This window comes from Oryctolagus cuniculus, chromosome 18, assembly GCF_051225735.1.
Source record: "Oryctolagus cuniculus isolate XC-2025 breed Fujian yellow rabbit chromosome 18, ASM5122573v1, whole genome shotgun sequence".
NCBI lineage: Eukaryota > Metazoa > Chordata > Mammalia > Lagomorpha > Leporidae > Oryctolagus > Oryctolagus cuniculus.
The window spans coordinates 47,821,454-47,838,980 of record NC_142884.1 but is presented as its reverse complement, the minus strand read 5'-3'; the positions used below and the strand labels follow the sequence as shown (position 1 = coordinate 47,838,980).

The 17,527-nt window shown below is 45.8% G+C and overlaps 1 protein-coding gene across 8 annotated transcripts in view; it reads right to left on the bottom strand.

Moving 5' to 3' along the window:
* Window positions 1–17,527, bottom strand: part of FTO (FTO alpha-ketoglutarate dependent dioxygenase) — a 416,527-nt gene that overhangs the window by 137,398 nt on the left and 261,602 nt on the right. Inside the window, exon 9 of one of the 8 annotated variants that reach the window (XM_089318677.1) lies at window positions 9,244–9,702. Within the exon in view, the coding sequence (XP_089174803.1) occupies window positions 9,666–9,702 (37 nt within the window). The 3' untranslated portion in view covers window positions 9,244–9,665. 8 annotated transcript variants of the gene reach the window in all.

Below are 17,527 nucleotides of genomic sequence, written 5' to 3'. Positions count from 1 at the left end.
TAAAAATGCAGTGTGCTGAGAAGGCCTGGGGCTTGCTGTTTGTGAATCTTTGTGTTTTTTTTTTTTTTAAATCATAAATTGCCATTAACAGTATATGTTCTATTCAGTTAAATATGCACTGACAAAAGGTCATACTCTTGGTAGACAAATTCATAGATGGGGTGGGGGGAGCAAAGAATTTTCCAGTCTATGTAGCTGATCTAGGGAGGGGTGAGGGTCAGATAACCGGAACAAGGCTTTTGGTAAAGACCAGCACTCTGGGCAGAATCTCCTCCCCTACTTCCTAAAGCTCGGGAAACTATTTCTCAGGCAAGAGAGGAGATTTATTTCAGATAAAGGACAAATGCTGTCCTTTAATTAACAACATCTATCTCTGGGACAAGCACATCAGGTATACAATACAGAAGATGCTTTTAATATAAAGGACAGATGGCAACTTCACTCCTGGGACTTTCAAGGCTGTCCCAGAAAAACACACAATTTTAAAAGGCTTTGAGAATCCTCTAAGGAGAGCCAGTCAGGAGACAAGAAGGCTTCATTGCCCCATTTACAAAGTAAACCAGAAAGTGTCTCAGAACCATTCAGGAACACTTGAAGAAGCGCCAGGTAAAACTGAGAGAGAAAAATAATCAGTTGGCCTGGTGGTCTTGCTGTGAGCGCTGTGAAAGTTTCCTCCCTCCCCCAGCCTGAATGGCGCTAGATGAAAAGGCGTCCGAACGTGAAGACCTAACTCTGCGCGTCAAGATCACATAACCGCAGAGCACAACCAAACTTTCAAACATCCCCCGTTGGCTGAGACAGAAAACATCCAACTGGGACCCCTTTCCACTCAGCTGAGCACCGGGCCTGCGTGGTGAGAGGGAGCCAGGAAGAGGTGTCCGGCTCGGGTGGAATGTCTCTCCTTTTATGGTCTCATTAATCTGACTCTGCACACACGTCTTGGTACAAGATTCCTACAGCATGTGTTACACCTGCCTAACTGGGTGTTAACATTATAAACCACACATCAACACTTCTTGCCCGAGTGTTAATGTCTATTAATGTCCTACTGGGGAAAAGGCTCTTAGAGCCAGCCCGGAGCCACAGCTGGGGACTGCCTGCCCCATGTCCTTCTGACTTGCTGAGCAGACTTTCTGGAGGGGCCCTGTGGCGTCCCACTTGGTCGCATGTCGCTGAGATGATCTTCATGCAGGGAGCTCAAGAAGTCATATAAATCTGAAGGAACTTAGGGCTGAGGCATTGACCATGTGGGATTCGGCTACTGACACCCCAGATGCCAAGTCAGGCTATTCTTCTGCTGTCTTGTGATGTTTTTCAATGCACTGATAGGGAGAGAGGTGGGGAATGCCAAAGTCATGGTGAGTTCCCTTGTCTGCACTTTTTCTATATGGCCTATGAGATTGTGTACCTCGTCCTCCATGTTGACTTGCTAAGTCCCAAGGTGCATACATAATATGCTTGTGTATACAATGTGCAGACCCATATGTCACCAACACAGCTGAATACAGTAAATGCAGTGAATTTCCTTTATGCAACATACGAGGAATGCATAATACACATAAACACACATGTGTACACACATACATATCAAAACAAACGAATTAAATGACAATTTCATAAATGTTGTGGCATTTCCTCAAGCTCTGCTTGGCATCACATAAAGTGCATATTTAAACCACACAACTCCATTCCTGCAAATAAGAAAGAAAGGAAAAAAAAAAAACACATACACACAAGCACAACCGTCAAAACCGGATTTGCCCTTCTCTAAATTAATCCAATTATTCAAATGTCAGTTATATCTGTCACAGCCTGGCTCCTTGGGCCGAACCAAACTGTTAAAAATTAAAACTGTTTTACTTCGTTTAGTCTTTCTGCCTTTTTAGTGTAAAATCCACAGTCTCGACAAAAAGTTGTGGGATTTGACACCCAGTGCAACACAACCCTATTGCTGTCATCCATGCATAATTCACTTTGGAAATATGCACTTGCTTTAAAATATTACTAAAATATACATGTAACATATGCTAATTCCACTGCGTTGGCTTGTAAACTCTAGCCACTAGGTTATATGTAAACTTCGCCAAGTGCATACACTGTACATAAAGGGATTATAAATGAAAGGAAATATCTCTGTCCCTCGCTCTCTGTCTCCAGCCTTGGCCAAACTGACAGCCCCAAATCCCAGCACCATCTAACATGCCTTTCCCGTGGAGAAGACAGCCTGTTCTCAGAGTCTTAATTACATCCCAGCTGACTGCCCAGCGTTGCCAAAATCGGGCAACAAACGCCGGCCCTTCACTCACAATATGGTCTGCTAAACAGATTCCTGGTCACACAGAAAGAAACTTTCACAACGTGCAGAAATAAAGGGACAAGCAGGAGATCGAGGGAGAGCACACATAGTGACCTAGGGGATGGAGGAGAGAGAAACAATTCATTCCCACTGCGCAGAAACAGAAACAGGAAAGAGAAGAAAAACCTTGTCTTCCCAGAATCCTTAGGCACCATGGAGCAGCCGAATTTTAACAAAGCTATCCTTATTACAATGAGAATCAAAGCCTTCCCCAGCCAGCCAAGGACTGCCGCTGCTCCTCAAGATGGGACGCTGATATGAGGACTCGGTAGATTAATGATTGTTAAGCAAGACTCACCCACCCCACATGGATCAGGCCATTATAATTACAGAAGAACAGCATGCCACATTCTACCCTTGCAAATGGTATCGTATGTTCTCCTGGCCGGCTGCTGGGTAAGAGTTTAGCTCATCTGACATGGCAGAAGGGAACGGAGCTTATAGGCACAGCCCTCATAACCGACATACAGAAAATTAGGTTTCTTTTGGTGACTGTTATCACATCACGTGTAGACGACCGCAAAGATGGGAACCAAAGTTCAGAGACTCTTCTTGGCTTGGTCCGACTCTAAATACACGCTAATTGGCAAATATAAAATTTACTTTAGGGAGTCCTGGAAGGAGGTTGTTCTGCAGAGCAGCTGAAGCCAAGATCAACACAAAGATTCTGAGAGTGCTAATAAAGATCTGCCCTGTGTATTAAAATGGTATAGGCTGAGAGAGCACACGGTAGTCTCGAAGAGCCCCAAATCAGAAGTTAGAGAGGCGGCTGCGTGGACTTGTCATCGCTGATTTTACTATTTGCTGTTGTGTTTCTGGGGTGCCATTTATTCAACACAAAGGAAACAGCGCCCTTTGGCATTCTGTCATAATTAAGCCGCTTCTCACAAGAGCAACTCCACAGAGACTGCTTTGAGATGAAGGATGCACTGTGGATTTAACTCTGTTAATATGGTAGAGGATTCTCCTACACAAGGCAGGGCCAGGTAGTTAAATAATTAAAAAAAAAAAAAAAAAACAAAAAAACTACGATGAGCACAATCTGCAAAGCTCTTAAACATACATCCTCATTAAGTTTCCAAATTACGCTTCCGATGTCACACAAGAAGAGACTGAAGGTCGAGGAAGCTAAAGGGTTCATCTAAGATAACGAACGGGATCTCAACTGCAAAACTCATGCTTTTGCCACTGCCGAAGGCTGTGTAGCACTAAAAAGCACAGGCAAGATGAATTAGGATAACTAAAGCGTTTTCTAGGCCCAATGTTGGGTAAATCAAGAGAACACAAGTACCTTTAGTGGTAGGAAGCCTGGGAGCCAGCAGACACTCAGGCAGGGAGCGAGGAAGCTGACATTTTAAGAATGCAACTTCTGCCTACATCTGCCTCCTTCAACACAATGCCTTTGGGTGAGTGAGGTGAGGATACCGTTTCCACCTTTATGAGGGGTTTGAGAGAGAAATGCGAACTACCCAAACATACCACCCAGCTGAATAATAACCACCATGAGTACTTCAACGAAATTCCTTCTGCCAAAGGTGTCGAGGCCCCTAATCGCAATCACGTGATGATAACACAATGAGCTGTTTTATAAAAACGACTCACGACCATACGAATGGAGTAACAAGGAAACTACTACAACTGTTAGGGTAAATGATTCTGGGACTCACAAGCTGCTGTTCTTGGTTGTTTTTCCTGATGGAAAATTCTAGTGGGTGGGTGGGGGGACTTCATTCTGTTCACCAGAGGAAGGATGAACCCTTTCTCCCTCTTCCATCCCATAGGTTAGGATCCATGAGCCCCCTGGACGTCCAGCCTGTCCCTGCGGTCCTCCATGTTGTGAAAGTTGCTTCCTGTGTGACCAGGAACCTGTTTAGCCGACCACATCAGGAGTTTATCATGATTCAGTCAGAAAACCATAATCTAATACCTCACAGGTAGCCCTAAAATGAAATCTTCATACCATTTTATCCTTTGAGCTGACACAAAGCTGTAAAACAAGAGAACAAAGGATTCAGTATACCTCAACAGTGCTGACGAATAACCAATTCGGCAATTTGCTATTTTCTAAGGGACTTAAATAATGAAGATTTGGGATCTTGTTTCCATTATAGAAACAGACTACATTCAAATTGCGTCTTGAGATTGATACCAAACATCTTTAGGGGATAAATTCACTGCAATTCAAAGTCTGGGAAGGCAACCAAAATATTTAATGGAAAGAACACGGACATATTTAACATGTGCTTAAACAAGAGATTTATTTTTTCAAAAATTTTAAACACAAGCCAGTGAACAGAGCTTCAAGTTGCACAAAAAGAACATCTCTCTTTCTCAGCCCCCAAAATACATAATCTACATAAACTACTAATAAATGAAAGGATAAAATATTTGCTGTGTTCAGGTCCCTTAAACATAATCCTTCCACACGGCTGAGGCCAGGGGCTGGTAAACCACAGCCTGAGAACCAAATCTTGCCACCTGTTCTAGTAAATAAAGTTTTATTGAAACTCATTTGCATGTTGTCCATAGCTGCTTTTGCACTACAACAGAGAACAGTTGTGACAGAGGCCGTATGGCCTACAAAGCTTAAAATATTTACCATCTGGACTTTTATATATATATATATTATTTGACAGATAGTGAGAAAGAGAGAAAGGTCTTCCTTCCATTGGTTCATCCCCCAAATGGCTGCTACGGCCAGAGCTATGCTGATCTGAAACCAGGAGCCAGGTGCTTCTTCCTGGTCTCTCACGCGGGGGCAGGCACCCAAGCACTTGGGCCATCTTCCACTGCCTTCCTGGGCCACAGCAGAGAGCTGGGCTGGAAGAGGAGCAGCTGGGACTAGAACCCGGCACCCATAAAGGATGCCGGCGCTGTAGGCAGAGGATTAGCCAAGTGAGCCACGGCACTGGCCCCTACCATCTGGACTTTTAAAAGGAAAATGTTTGCTGATCCCTAGCATGGGCAAGGACCTACTAGGATCCACATGGTAAGGACCACATCTGTTCAACCAATTCTGCATCATCCACACTTCGAACACTGGTTTCAAGTTTAAATTTTAAGAAATATGTGTGTGTGTGTATTAATATCCTGGCAGGGTTTATTTTTCATGGTAGTGACTAAAGGCCTAGGACTACATGAACATTTTTCAGGGAAAACGATATGAAGGATTTCAGCAGCCTGCTTGAACTTCTTTGCTGAAAGTTCTATTACTTTCCCAGATAAAAGCAATTAATTTCACAGAGAAACATACAAGTTCTGACCAACCTAAACTGGGAATATGATTTTAGAAGCATCAGACCCAGGTTCAATTTCTACCTTGCAAAATGTCTTAATAAATGGCCAGTGAGAGTCATGACTTCAGCCTGTAAGTCCTACTTCCTTCACTGGTAGAGTGAGAATATCCTACCTCAGCGAATGTGTGAAAGGCATGAAAAAGTTACAGTGACTCCACGACACTTAGTGCAGGGTCTGATGCTCCCTAAATGTGAGTGTAAGAGAAAAGAAAGGGATTATTTCAGGGCTTGCAAGATAAACATTGAGGAATCACTTCCTGTTTATGCATTACTCTCACCTCATCCAAATAGCTGCCGTCTTAACGAATCTTTTTACTTTAGTGACCTGTCTGTTCAAAGGTACTTCAAAAAGTTCGTGGGAAATGGAAATGGAATTCAAAGATGAGTTCATTTTGGTGTAAAAAAATTTTTTTTTTGAGATCCGTGCAGTTTTTCTCATAATACCATTTTCCACAACCTTTCTGGAGATGCTTTGTATGCCTGGCTTTCATTTTCCTGTGTGTCAAAGTCAACATATTTTTATTCAACGAACTTCTTGAAGTCCCCTCGGAGATAGCTGTTTGGTTTACGAGTACCACAGAGAAGGGGTGTGGTTTTCTTGTGATTTTGCCTTTTGAGAGTCCAAAACTCGGTCATTTTCTCTGCTGCCCCTACGTCAGGAATCTTCCAAAGTCTGACTCTTATTTTAAGTAGACTGTTAACGTAGATAGCTTCCAAACAAGCTCTTACAAAGGCTTTATGTGCTGAGTTCTCCACCATGCTTTCCACGCAATCCACACAAAACAGCTCAAATTGTCTAGCACCCAAGAGCAACAAGAAATATATAAAACATTAAGTTCAGGTAAGATTTAGAGAGTAGAGCTACCACTTTTGCTGGACAAACACCAAGAGAGAAATATGAAGAATTAGTTTTGGGCAAGAAATGCAAACTTGCATTTACTGTATGGCAACTTTTACATGTGTTATTATGATAGCATTAGGACCCTCAAATATCAAAGACAAGAATGAATGCACATCTGAAGGGCCTCTGGGAGCAAATCACTGTTTGCCTGTGGATACATCATTTTAAAATACCTAAAACTGTTGTACGTTGGGTAATTTCAGAATATAGAACAACGACTAATCTTAGTTTACTTTAGATGAAAATGTCAGTTCTTGCTATTGGATTTGAAGGTGGGAAAATAAATCTACTAGGATTTAAAAATAAATTTTATACTTGATACTCCATACAGACTCTATACATCTCATGTATCAATGAAAGACTAATACTTCTTTCAATTTCTCAGTTGGGAAAGAAAATACAGATTTCTCATGCTGAACCTTGCTATAAATTACAGTAATTCAATTTTAGCAGATTTGAATTTCAAAACAATTTACTTTAACAAAGCTTCTGAATATCAGAAATAACCCAGACCACCATACCTTGGGTATGTTTGAGGCCCCACAAACTACAGACTTCAGTTTCTTTTTTTTTTTGACAGGCAGAGTGGACAGTGAGAGAGAGAGACAGACAGAAAGGTCTTCCTTTTTCCGTTGGTTCACCCCCCAATGGCCACTGTGGCCAGTGTGCCATGGCCGGTGCACTGTGCTGATCCGAAGCCAGGAGCCAGGTGCTTCTCCTGGTCTCCCATGCGGGTGCAGGGCCGAAGGACTTGGGCCATCCTCCACTGCACTCCCGGGCACAGCAGGGAGCTGGCCTGGAAGGGGGGCAACTGGGACAGAATCCGGCGCCCCGACCAGGACTAGAACCCGGGGTGCCGGTGCCGCAGGTGGAGGATTAGCCTAGTGAGCTGCGGCACTGGCCAGACTTCAGCTTCTAAGTACAACAGAAATCTTCCATCATAAGCTAATACCAGACACTATCATTCAAAGCACAGATGTTTACATTAAGAAAGCACATGAGTAGGATTTTCTGATGACTTTTTTTCTACAGGATTTATTTATTTGAAAGGCAGAGTCACAAGAAAAGTGGAGGTAGAGACACAGAGAAAGGTCTTCCAGCTTCTGGTTTACTACCCAAATGGCAGCAATGGCCAGAGCTGAGCCAATCCAAAGCCAGGAGTCTGCAGCTTCTTCCAGCTCTCCCACATAAATACCCAGGCATAGCAGGGAGCTGGCTCCTGTATGGGATGCCAGCACTGCAGGTGGCAGCTCTACCTGCTATGCCACAGCACCAGCCACCCCCACCATAGCATGACTTTTTAAATGGGCTTCCCAGGTCCTTGTTTTAGAGGAGCCATAAAATAGTCTGTTGGTAGATGAGAGTAGAGCAATAAATCAAATATAATCACAAAGTCCTATGTCTTCTTTCCCTTACTTTCAGGCTCAAGTTTCTCACATTTTGCTTTCATCAAAATATGGAATACACTGGGCCGACCCATATTTTTTCCCACGTGGGCATGGGTTCGAGTCCTGGCTGCTCCACTTCTGATCCAGCTCTCTGTTAATGTGCCTGGGAAAACAGCAGAAGATGACCCAAGTCCTTGGGCCCCTGAACCCATGCGGGAGACCCGGAAGAAGATCCAGGCTCCCAGCTTTGGATCAGCCCAGCTCCAGCCGTTGCAGCCATTTGGGGAGTGAACCGGCAGATGGAAGACCTCTCTCTCTCTCTCTCTCTCTCTCTCTCTCTCTCTGCCTGTAACTCTGCCTTTTCAAATAAATACATCTCTTAAAAGATATATGGAATACAGTCTGTTAACTGCTTCCTGGTGTGGATGTGATAAAACCCTGGGATTCTACTGGTGATAGTATGTCCCCCAAGTAGACCAATCCCTGCTTAGGTCTTTCAGGTGTGATCTTCAGATAGAAATTAACATTTTGATTGGGGTTACTGTCTCCCCCAAAGCCTTAATGTGACAGCACACATGGTACTGCCCCTACTAACTGGACCTGATTTCTCCTCTGGGTCCTTCGCCCTTGACTTTAAGCACACAGTGAATATGCTGTGGAAGAACTGCTCTCCCGTGTTATCTGCTACCGAAACAGAGGCTTTGGGGATTGCACCACACTCTAAATACGGCTCATATGCCACTATGCAGACTCTGCAATGACCTCCTCTGACTGAGCAGAGAGCTGGAGAAGGAGGTTACAGATGAGGAGACAGTGAGGTCAGGTGACTGCGATGCACCGGGAGGCTGCAAGGCATCGTACCTTCTGCAGACTTGTTCCAGTGAGTTCCCACTGGAGAGCCACCACATGAGCTGCTCAAGCAGTCCCCGTTCGAGCTGGGACTCCCACGGTGCCCAGTGGGACGACCCACTTCATACTGGCCGTCCTCCTGAGCATACACACAGCGAGAGATACCACCAAGTCTGTCTCGGATCAACCAGACGGGCGCAAATCACTGTCGGTGTCGGTCATCATCACTGAATTCCTTGGGGCAGTCCCCAACAGATGCTGACTGATTTAGGAGCCGAGGTATATTTGAAAACAGATTTCAGGGAAAGCTGATAAATGCCTGACCAGACCTAAAATTGGAATGTCTCTGATAATAATGAAACACAAGCCAGTGCATCTGGCTGGCAAAATCCATCTTTCCAGTCTCGAACAGAAGGTGGAATCCACCTTGGAAGAATGCACAATGAAACTCCCATGAATTAGCTCAAAGAATTTAATACCTGTTGCAATTTTCCCCAATTTAGTATATGAAATAATAACACAGACAGCAATTACCATAAAGAAAAACTTCAGGTGCAATAGCATGAGTTCAACAGCTGGGATCAAGTGTCAGTCCAGAATAACAAATTTCATTCATTTTATCTCCAGCACTGGAGACATGCTGGTACTGGCTTTAATAGTCAGGAATGTCTGTTGCCTAAATGACTCTGCGGAGTGAGTCAAGTGAGGGCGGCCTGCGACAGTTTAATTGGGTAGCTCGCTATGACTTTATCTGGGGGCTACAAGTAGTGGACTGTAAACAAGCACAGTGCTGCGCTCGGTGCTCGGCAGAACCGCCGGCAGGAGGGAGGGAACAGGCGAGCTTGTGATGGCAGGATCTCTCATCTACCCTGGCGTCAGCTTGGCTCCAGGTGAACGGGAGCGATGTAACCACTGCAGCAGAAGAAAGGTGGGGTTAAGAGAGCAATCATTTATCTTGTATTGATTTCTGGACACTGTCCTAGATCCATTCCAAGATAGAATGACAGTTTTCAGTTCTGTGCTTGTGAGAGACAGAAATGGCTTACCCCCACCCTGCCGCTTTCTGATCGTGTTACCTTCAGAAACGCGCCACACACAGATTTTTTTTTTTCCCTCCCTACCCCAGACAGGGAAATCCAAACAAGTTTATCACTGAAAAAAGAGGGTTAGGGGGCTGGTTAATCAGCCATTTGTCTTTGCGGCTCGGGATCTGGGAGTCAAGGGGTCAAAACCAAGCACAATTGGGCCCTTTGGTTTGATCCCAGGTAACCCGCCATCTCTGGTAATTGAACCCATTCCTTGTGGTCAGAGTGCCTGTCACTCATATTCAATGTCTGTCGTTACTGAGCAATGCTTCATGTCATGTGACACTGACAGCAGCAGCCCCGCAAAGCTCGCCAGAGTCCCCCGGCGACAGAGGAAAGACAACGGGAGCCTCTTTCCGCCCGCTGATGTTTAACATTTTATGTGCTCACACTGTGGTTGTAAGCACAATATAATGAAAGTCTAGTAAACGGGAGAGAGGAATTCATGCTTCCCCTCCTTCAGGGGCTGCCGGGCGGCATCAGAAATAAAACAAACTGGCAGCTCCAATGATACTGCGGCACCAGCGCCACAGCAGGCATCTTCCAAGGGCACTCCATGGATGGACTTATACACATACACACACACACGCGCGCTCACCGACATGCACACACATTCTCATCCGTGTGTGAGGTGGCCATGTTCAAAACATCTTTCCCCTAGCAGCGTCTGACTCACTGTTCCAGGTTCGCTAACCTTGGAAACCCAACTGTCCTCTGAGCGGATATGGGGACTTCCAGGTCATGCAAGGCAGAGGAGAGAAGGCCTCACAGCATCTTGAACAAAGAACAGTGCTGCCACTCTGCCTGCAGGTCGTCAGAGATGAGTTCTGAGCGAGGGGGCGCCCCTCACAAGGTGCTCGGAAGCTCAACGTTCAGTCTTGAGCATCATCAACTCCTCATTCTCAAGGTTAGTCAACCTTGTTTTCCAGCCTTACCAGCCTTCATTTCTTGCCATGTGGGTTACCCAGAAATCTCCACTGTTACTCATTTCCCATCATACCATGTGCTTTTATGCCCCGGGGCCTTTGCACACATCCCTTCCGTTTGGGAAGCCTTCCCTGTACCCCTTTCCTCTTCAGGGGCTGCCCCAAGTACTACATTAGATGCGCCTCTGACTCCCTATGTCTCTTCCTTGTTCTCTTAGTGGCTAAGAGCTTAGCTGCTGGAATCGGGCTGGCGTCATGTAGGCAGGTTTAGGAACTCTGCCCAGTTTCCTCAGCAGGCAAATGGGATAACAAGAGCACCTAACTCACAGGGATGTCATATGGGTTAGACGAGCTAGCCCAGAGTGACAGCTACGATGGCTACAGGATTACAAAACAGCGCCTAGGACAGAGCAAGCTCTCCGGAAACGCTAGCTGTCATGACAACAACAATAATAAATGATATCACTGCTGTGTGGCTGTTGGTATTCTCAGAGCATTCCGTTTATAACTGTCATGGGGTATTTCCCTTTTGCCTTGTATTATACAGGAACAGGCTTCCATGGCTCTCTCTCCACTTGGCACAGAGCTATGGACATCTGCATCACCTGAGAGCGTCAAAATGCAGAACTCCCAACACCTGCAGTCTGTGTTTCACAAGCCCAAATGGCGATTCGGATGCTAACATCAGAGTACCACGAGCATAGAGCCTGGGCTCTAGAACCGGACTTTGTGGTTCGGAACCCCAGCTCCTCTGCCTCCCAGCCTCGTGCCCCTGGGAAAAGGTCCTTGAGGTCTTTTCCACCGGAAGTTTCCCTCTTAAGATCAGGCGTGACAAGCCGGCGCCGTGGCTCACTGGGCTAATCCTCTGCCTAGCGGCGCCGGCACACTGGGTTCTAGTCCCAGTCGGGGCGCCGGATTCTGTCCCGGTTGCCCCTCTTCCAGGCCAGCTCTCTGCTGTGGCCCGGGAGTGCAGTGGAGGATGGCCCAAGTGCTTGGGCCCTGCACCCCATGGGAGACCAGGAAAAGTACCTGGCTCCTGGCTTCGGATCAGTGCAGTGCGCCAGCCGCAGCAGCCATTGGAGGGTGAACCAACAGCAAAGGAAGACCTTTCTCTCTGTCTCTCTCTCACTGTCCACTCTGCCTGTCCAAAAAAAAAAAAAAAAAAAAATCAGGCGTGACAAAAATACCTACCATGGCGATAGTCGTTCATTCACATAAAGCACTTCCAAAGTACCGGGCACAGAGAAGCACCCAATGGGGACTAGCGAGTACTCTTACTCTTTAGGATGAAACAAGCTGGCCAAGCACGCACCGCAGCTGAACGCCCTAGCAGGGGCTGAATGAGACTTTTAATTCCTAGCGGTACTCACCTGACGTTAAGCCTCCCAAGGGCACAGCCCCTGTCTTATTTATCCCCGGAACGGCCTGGAGATTGGCCCAGGCTTTGCAGTAAGCAGGCGCTCTGCAAAAGGCTTGCTGTGTGGAATTCAGAGGCCTGGGAGTCAGGCTGGGTATTTACGTGGGGTTAGTGCTTGGTTGGCCAAGAGGCAGAGAAAGAAGACAAATTCGCTTTGGCTTCAGTAGCTTTCCCGAGGCCACCAGCCTCTGGGCCAATTGTCTTTTGCACAGATCTCTCCTCCCTAGTTCCGAGGCTGCTTTCACTCAAGGTCACACCCCCTAAGCCTAGTAACTTTGGATTTAAAAATCATTTTGACTTGATATTTTACAGAGAACATGGCAGGCTTAGTGAGTTTAATCTCTCGCTCTCTCTTTTATACACCGGGGGTGGAACACCTTTTAACCTAACTGACAAAGCTTTAAAAAAGCCTCTGCTTAGAAACTGACGGCAGCCTGGAGCAGAATGTAAAAGCCGGCCGCGGGCTTCCCAGGCTGCCCGATGCAGTGAGGAGGTGGCCGCCAGTCTTCCACGTGGGAGGGGCAGTAGTCACAGTGGCTCGGCTCTCTTGTGGGTTAAGCAAAACTGCACCCAAAAGCTCATTTCCTTCTACGTCCCGCCTGGAGAAATCACAAGAGGCTGAGAGACACAGCTATCAGGGCTGTAGCTGGCCTTCGCCGAAAGCTCGGCTTCACCGATCTCTGAAGCTAGCCAGGTACATTCTATACCAAGAATCCTGAGAGGCCAACTTATGGCACTCTTCTTGGGCAAGGTGCTCATTTTAGACCGGTGCCAGGACCACAATAAATAGTCCATGGTGGGGGCCAGAACTGTGGAGTAGCAGGCAAAGCCGCAACCTGCAGTGCAGGAATCCCATACGGGCACCGGTTCTAATCCCGGCTGCTCCACTTCCGATCCAGCTCTCTGCTGTGGCCTGGGAAAGCAGCGGAAGATGGTCCGAGTCCTTGGGCCCCTGCACCCACGTGGGAGACCAAGAAGTTTCTGGCTCCTAGCTTCGGATCAGCCCAGCTCCGGCAGTTGCAGCCATCTGTGGAGTGAACCAGCAGATGGAAAACACCTCCCCCCACCCTCACCTCTCAGTAGCTCTGCCTTTCAAATAAATAAATAAATCTTTGTTAAAAATAGTCAGTAGTAGCCACCATTTTACTAGATGAGACCATGTTACTATGTTCACAAGACCACCAATAGTCAAAACCACACAGGCTGAATCCATGATGGTCCACGACTTATCCAATACAAGATAGGAACCCCCACCCCCAGCAAAGACATAACCATGAGTTAACTGCATAACTAGCAGTTAGCAGGAGGTAGCCTTCAAATGTTGCTAAATATCCTGATAGTAAAAAGAATGTATTTTTTAATTTGCATTCTAATCTAAGGAATATATGGATAAATTCCACGTTTTAGTAGAAATGAGCCATTTCTACTCTCATCCCACATAACAACAGATTACTGGTAACTTGAGATCTTTTCCCTTCTTTCAGTAGTAGCAATTTAGGGGACAGGAAAATCAAATAAGCTGTCTTTTGATCTATGGGGACAACATCAGGTAAATCCAGGTAACAGAGAAGCTAAAATCACAGTGATATGAACACAATTCATATTTCTCTCCAAAGGGCATTACGCCCACCAAACCGGACTTAGTAATATGTCCAAAACAATCGCAGCAATAGGTCACAGACCCGATTCCTGCTGCTGCACCACAGCAGGCCTGGGGCAGAGTCTTGGATACTCGGTCCATTTTCTGGAGCCCTACGACAAACCATGAAGGAACTGGATAGAACACTGTCGGATCTCAAAGCACCACAATGCAGAATAAAAATGAATGACAGTTACCAAGCCAATGGGGGAAGCACACTGCAAAGATATTTCGGATGCTGAAATAGTACATTGCCAAATGTTCCTGTCAAATTGTGGTTTAATTACCCTGGCCCCCATGCCTCTTATAATCACCTGTCATTAGCAACAATGGTTGCATCTGTTTACACGTCTGTCAGACATGCCAGCCCAGCTGAAGCCAGAGGACTTTTACTGGGATATTCCCTCAAGTGAAAAAGGGTTATCTTACACGCAACCCTTACCTGCACCTGGGGACATGCCTCAAACAATAGTCTAAGGAAAAGATTCCTGAAGCAGATGTCTACATGTAATGGAAACACATTTTAAATGGGGTGGTTTTACTTCTAAAACCAAAGAGGAAAATGTAGGTGTGTTTCACAGCTATGTGATGCCTCCTCTCATAGTTTCTACTTGTCTCCAGGAACTACACTGGTGATGGTGTGGTCTACATTTCAATGTCTTCAGGGTCTTTCCACCTGAGTGCACTGCTCAACCCTACAAGGTCACACCTGGCACCTACTTCTTCTATGAATTCTCCTCTCCTCCCACAGGACTAGGTCTGCTCTCCGTGCCATAGCATAGCATAGCATAGCATAGCATAGCATAGCATAGCATAGCATAGCTACCATAACCTGTTCTATTTAAGAGGATTTTCTTCCAAAGGCTGGATTCCTAATAGGTCACAATATCCCTAGAATTCTGCTCCTTCCCCATATCTTTTTTTTTAATTTCATAAATGTTTTCTTCCTGTTTTTTTTTTTTTTTATTATTATTATTATTTGACAGGTAGAAAGAGAGACAGAGAGAAAGGTCTTCCTTCCATTGGTTCACCACCCAAATGGCCACTCCAACCAGAACTGTGCCGATCCGAAGCCAGGAGCCAGGTGCTTCCTCTCAGTCTCCCATGTGGTTGCAGGGGCCCAAGCACCTGGGCCACCCTCCACTGCCTTCCAGGGCCACAGCAGAGAGCTGAACTGGAAGAGGAACAGCCAGGACTAGAACTGGCACCCATATGGGATGCCGGCACTGCAGGCGGGGGATTAACCAAGTGAGTCATGACACCGGCCCCTTTCCATATCTTTAAAAACAAGCACATGGATCGTGTGTGTGTGTGCATGTGTGCATGTGTGTGTGTGTGTGTGACATTTTAGCATATCAATGAGAGAAAGAGGGGGGAAATATCAGAGATATTCAAAAGCATATATATGTATATATATATGTATATAAAATTTTAAGTTTTTGAGACAGGTGAGGGAAAGCGTGTGCTCAACCACTGGTTCATTCCTTAAATACCTGCAATGGCTAGGGGTGGGCCAGGTCCAGGGTCAGAAGCCAGAATCCCATGTGGGCGGCAGGAACCCAATCAACGTTGCCTCCCAAGGTCTGCATTAGCAGGAAGCTAAAGTCAGGAGAGCCAGGAATCAAATTCAGTTGCAGGTGTCTTAACTGCTATGCTGAATACCTGACCTTTTTATTTTAGTTTTGAGGTTTTGTTTCTGTTCTAAGATATTAAAATGGGTTGGAGCTGATACCCGTCTTTATTTAACTTTCTTGGAATTCAATTTCATCATCTATAAAATGGTGAAATGGCACTTACTTTTGAATGGTTACCATAAGAAATAAATATAAAAACACCTATAAAGGATCAGCACATAGTAGGTGTTCAATAGCTTTTTAGCTTCATTTTGATTTCCTCTTTCTTTCCATAAACACTTTCTCAACTCATAATGACTACTTCAAAGAGCTCATGATTTAGTTATGGTCATTTCCACTTAATTTTGCATTTGTCTCACCATCAATTATGTCTGCTTTCCAACCTCTAAACTGTAACAACTTGATTGGAAGAACTGCTTTCCACAGCTCCTCATACACAGTGGGAACACATTTCCAAATAACTTTGTAAATGGAGTTTTGGATTTTTTAAAATTTTATTTAAAGAATGCAAAATTCATGCATTTCATATATACAAATTTAGGAACACAGTGATTCTTCCCACCCTACCTCCTTTCTGCCCATACTACCACCCTTTTTCTTCCTCCTCCTCCCATTCTCATTTTTTTAAGGATTTATTTTATTTAATTTGAAAGGCAGAGTTACAGAGAGAAGAAGGAGAAGAAAGAGAGAGAGAGAGAGAGAGAGAGAGAGAGAATATCTTCCCTCTGCTGGTTCATTCCCCAAATGGCGACAAGGGCTGGAACTGGGCCCATCAGAAGCCAGGAGCCGAGAGCTTCTTCCGGGTTCCCATGCTGGTGCAGGGGCCCAAGCACTTGGGCCATCTTCTACTGCTTTCCAGGCGCATTAGAAGGGAACTGAATCAGAAGTGGAGCAGCCAGGTCTTCAACTGGCGCCCATACGGGATGCCCGCATGGCAGGCTGCAGCCTACCCCATTACGTCCCAGTGCTGGCTTCCCTATTAAATTTTTACTCTTAGTTAACACCATGAGAAATGAAGTCTTAGATCTGACCCCTCCTGCCTCCCTCAGTCACTGTTTTGGTCACAGGGTCCCTCTCTTCCCTTTCCACTCACACAGGCTTCCCAGGAGATCCCTTCAGGGCCTTTCCCCAAGAGCTCTGTGCCCCAGCCCCCACTCACCAACCCCTTCCTCTTTGCCCACAGCATGTATCCCTATCTGACATGGTTTTCCTTGGTGTTATTTGTTTACTTGTTTTTTGTCTGGCCCCTGCCACTAGACTATAAGCTCCACCAGCATAAGACACAGGCTGGGGCTTTCATGTACTCTTGTCTGAATAGTTTTGCATAGTAGGAATAAATACTTCTGAAATGAGTAAACAGGGATTGTTTTCTTCTTAACTATCCATACTGGATGGTTAGACACATAGTAAAGATCCACATGATCAATGCTAGACTCCAGTGGCATTACTGCCTAAAGAGATGCTTTCTAGCATAAGTACCCTGGAACACAAGAAGGGGCGATGCTGTGGCATAGTAGTTTGTCTCTACCTGTGGTGCCAGCACCCCTTATGGGCACCAGTTTGTATACTGGCTGTTCCACTTCTTTTTTTTTTTTTTTTTTTTTTTTTTAAGATTTATTTATTTGAAAGCCAGAGTTACAGAGAGGCAGAGGCAGAGAGAGAGAGGTCTTCCATCTGTTGGTTCACTCCCCAGATGGCTGCAACTGCCAGAGCTGCACCCATATGGAGCCAGGAGCCAGGAGCTTCTCTCACGCAGGTGCAGGGGCCCAAGGACTTGCGCTGTCTTCCACTGCTTTCCCAGGCCATAGCAGGGAGCTGGATTGAAAGTAGAGCAGCTGGGACTCGAACCAGTGCCCATATAGGATGCCTGTACTGCAGATGGCCTCTTTACTGCTACACCACAGCGCCAGCCCCTGACTGTTCCACTTCTGATCCAGCTTATGGCCTGGGAAAGCAGTGGAAATTGGCCCAACTACTTGGGCCCCTGATGTGGGAGACACAGAAGAAGATTCTGGTTCCTGGCTTCAGATAGGCCC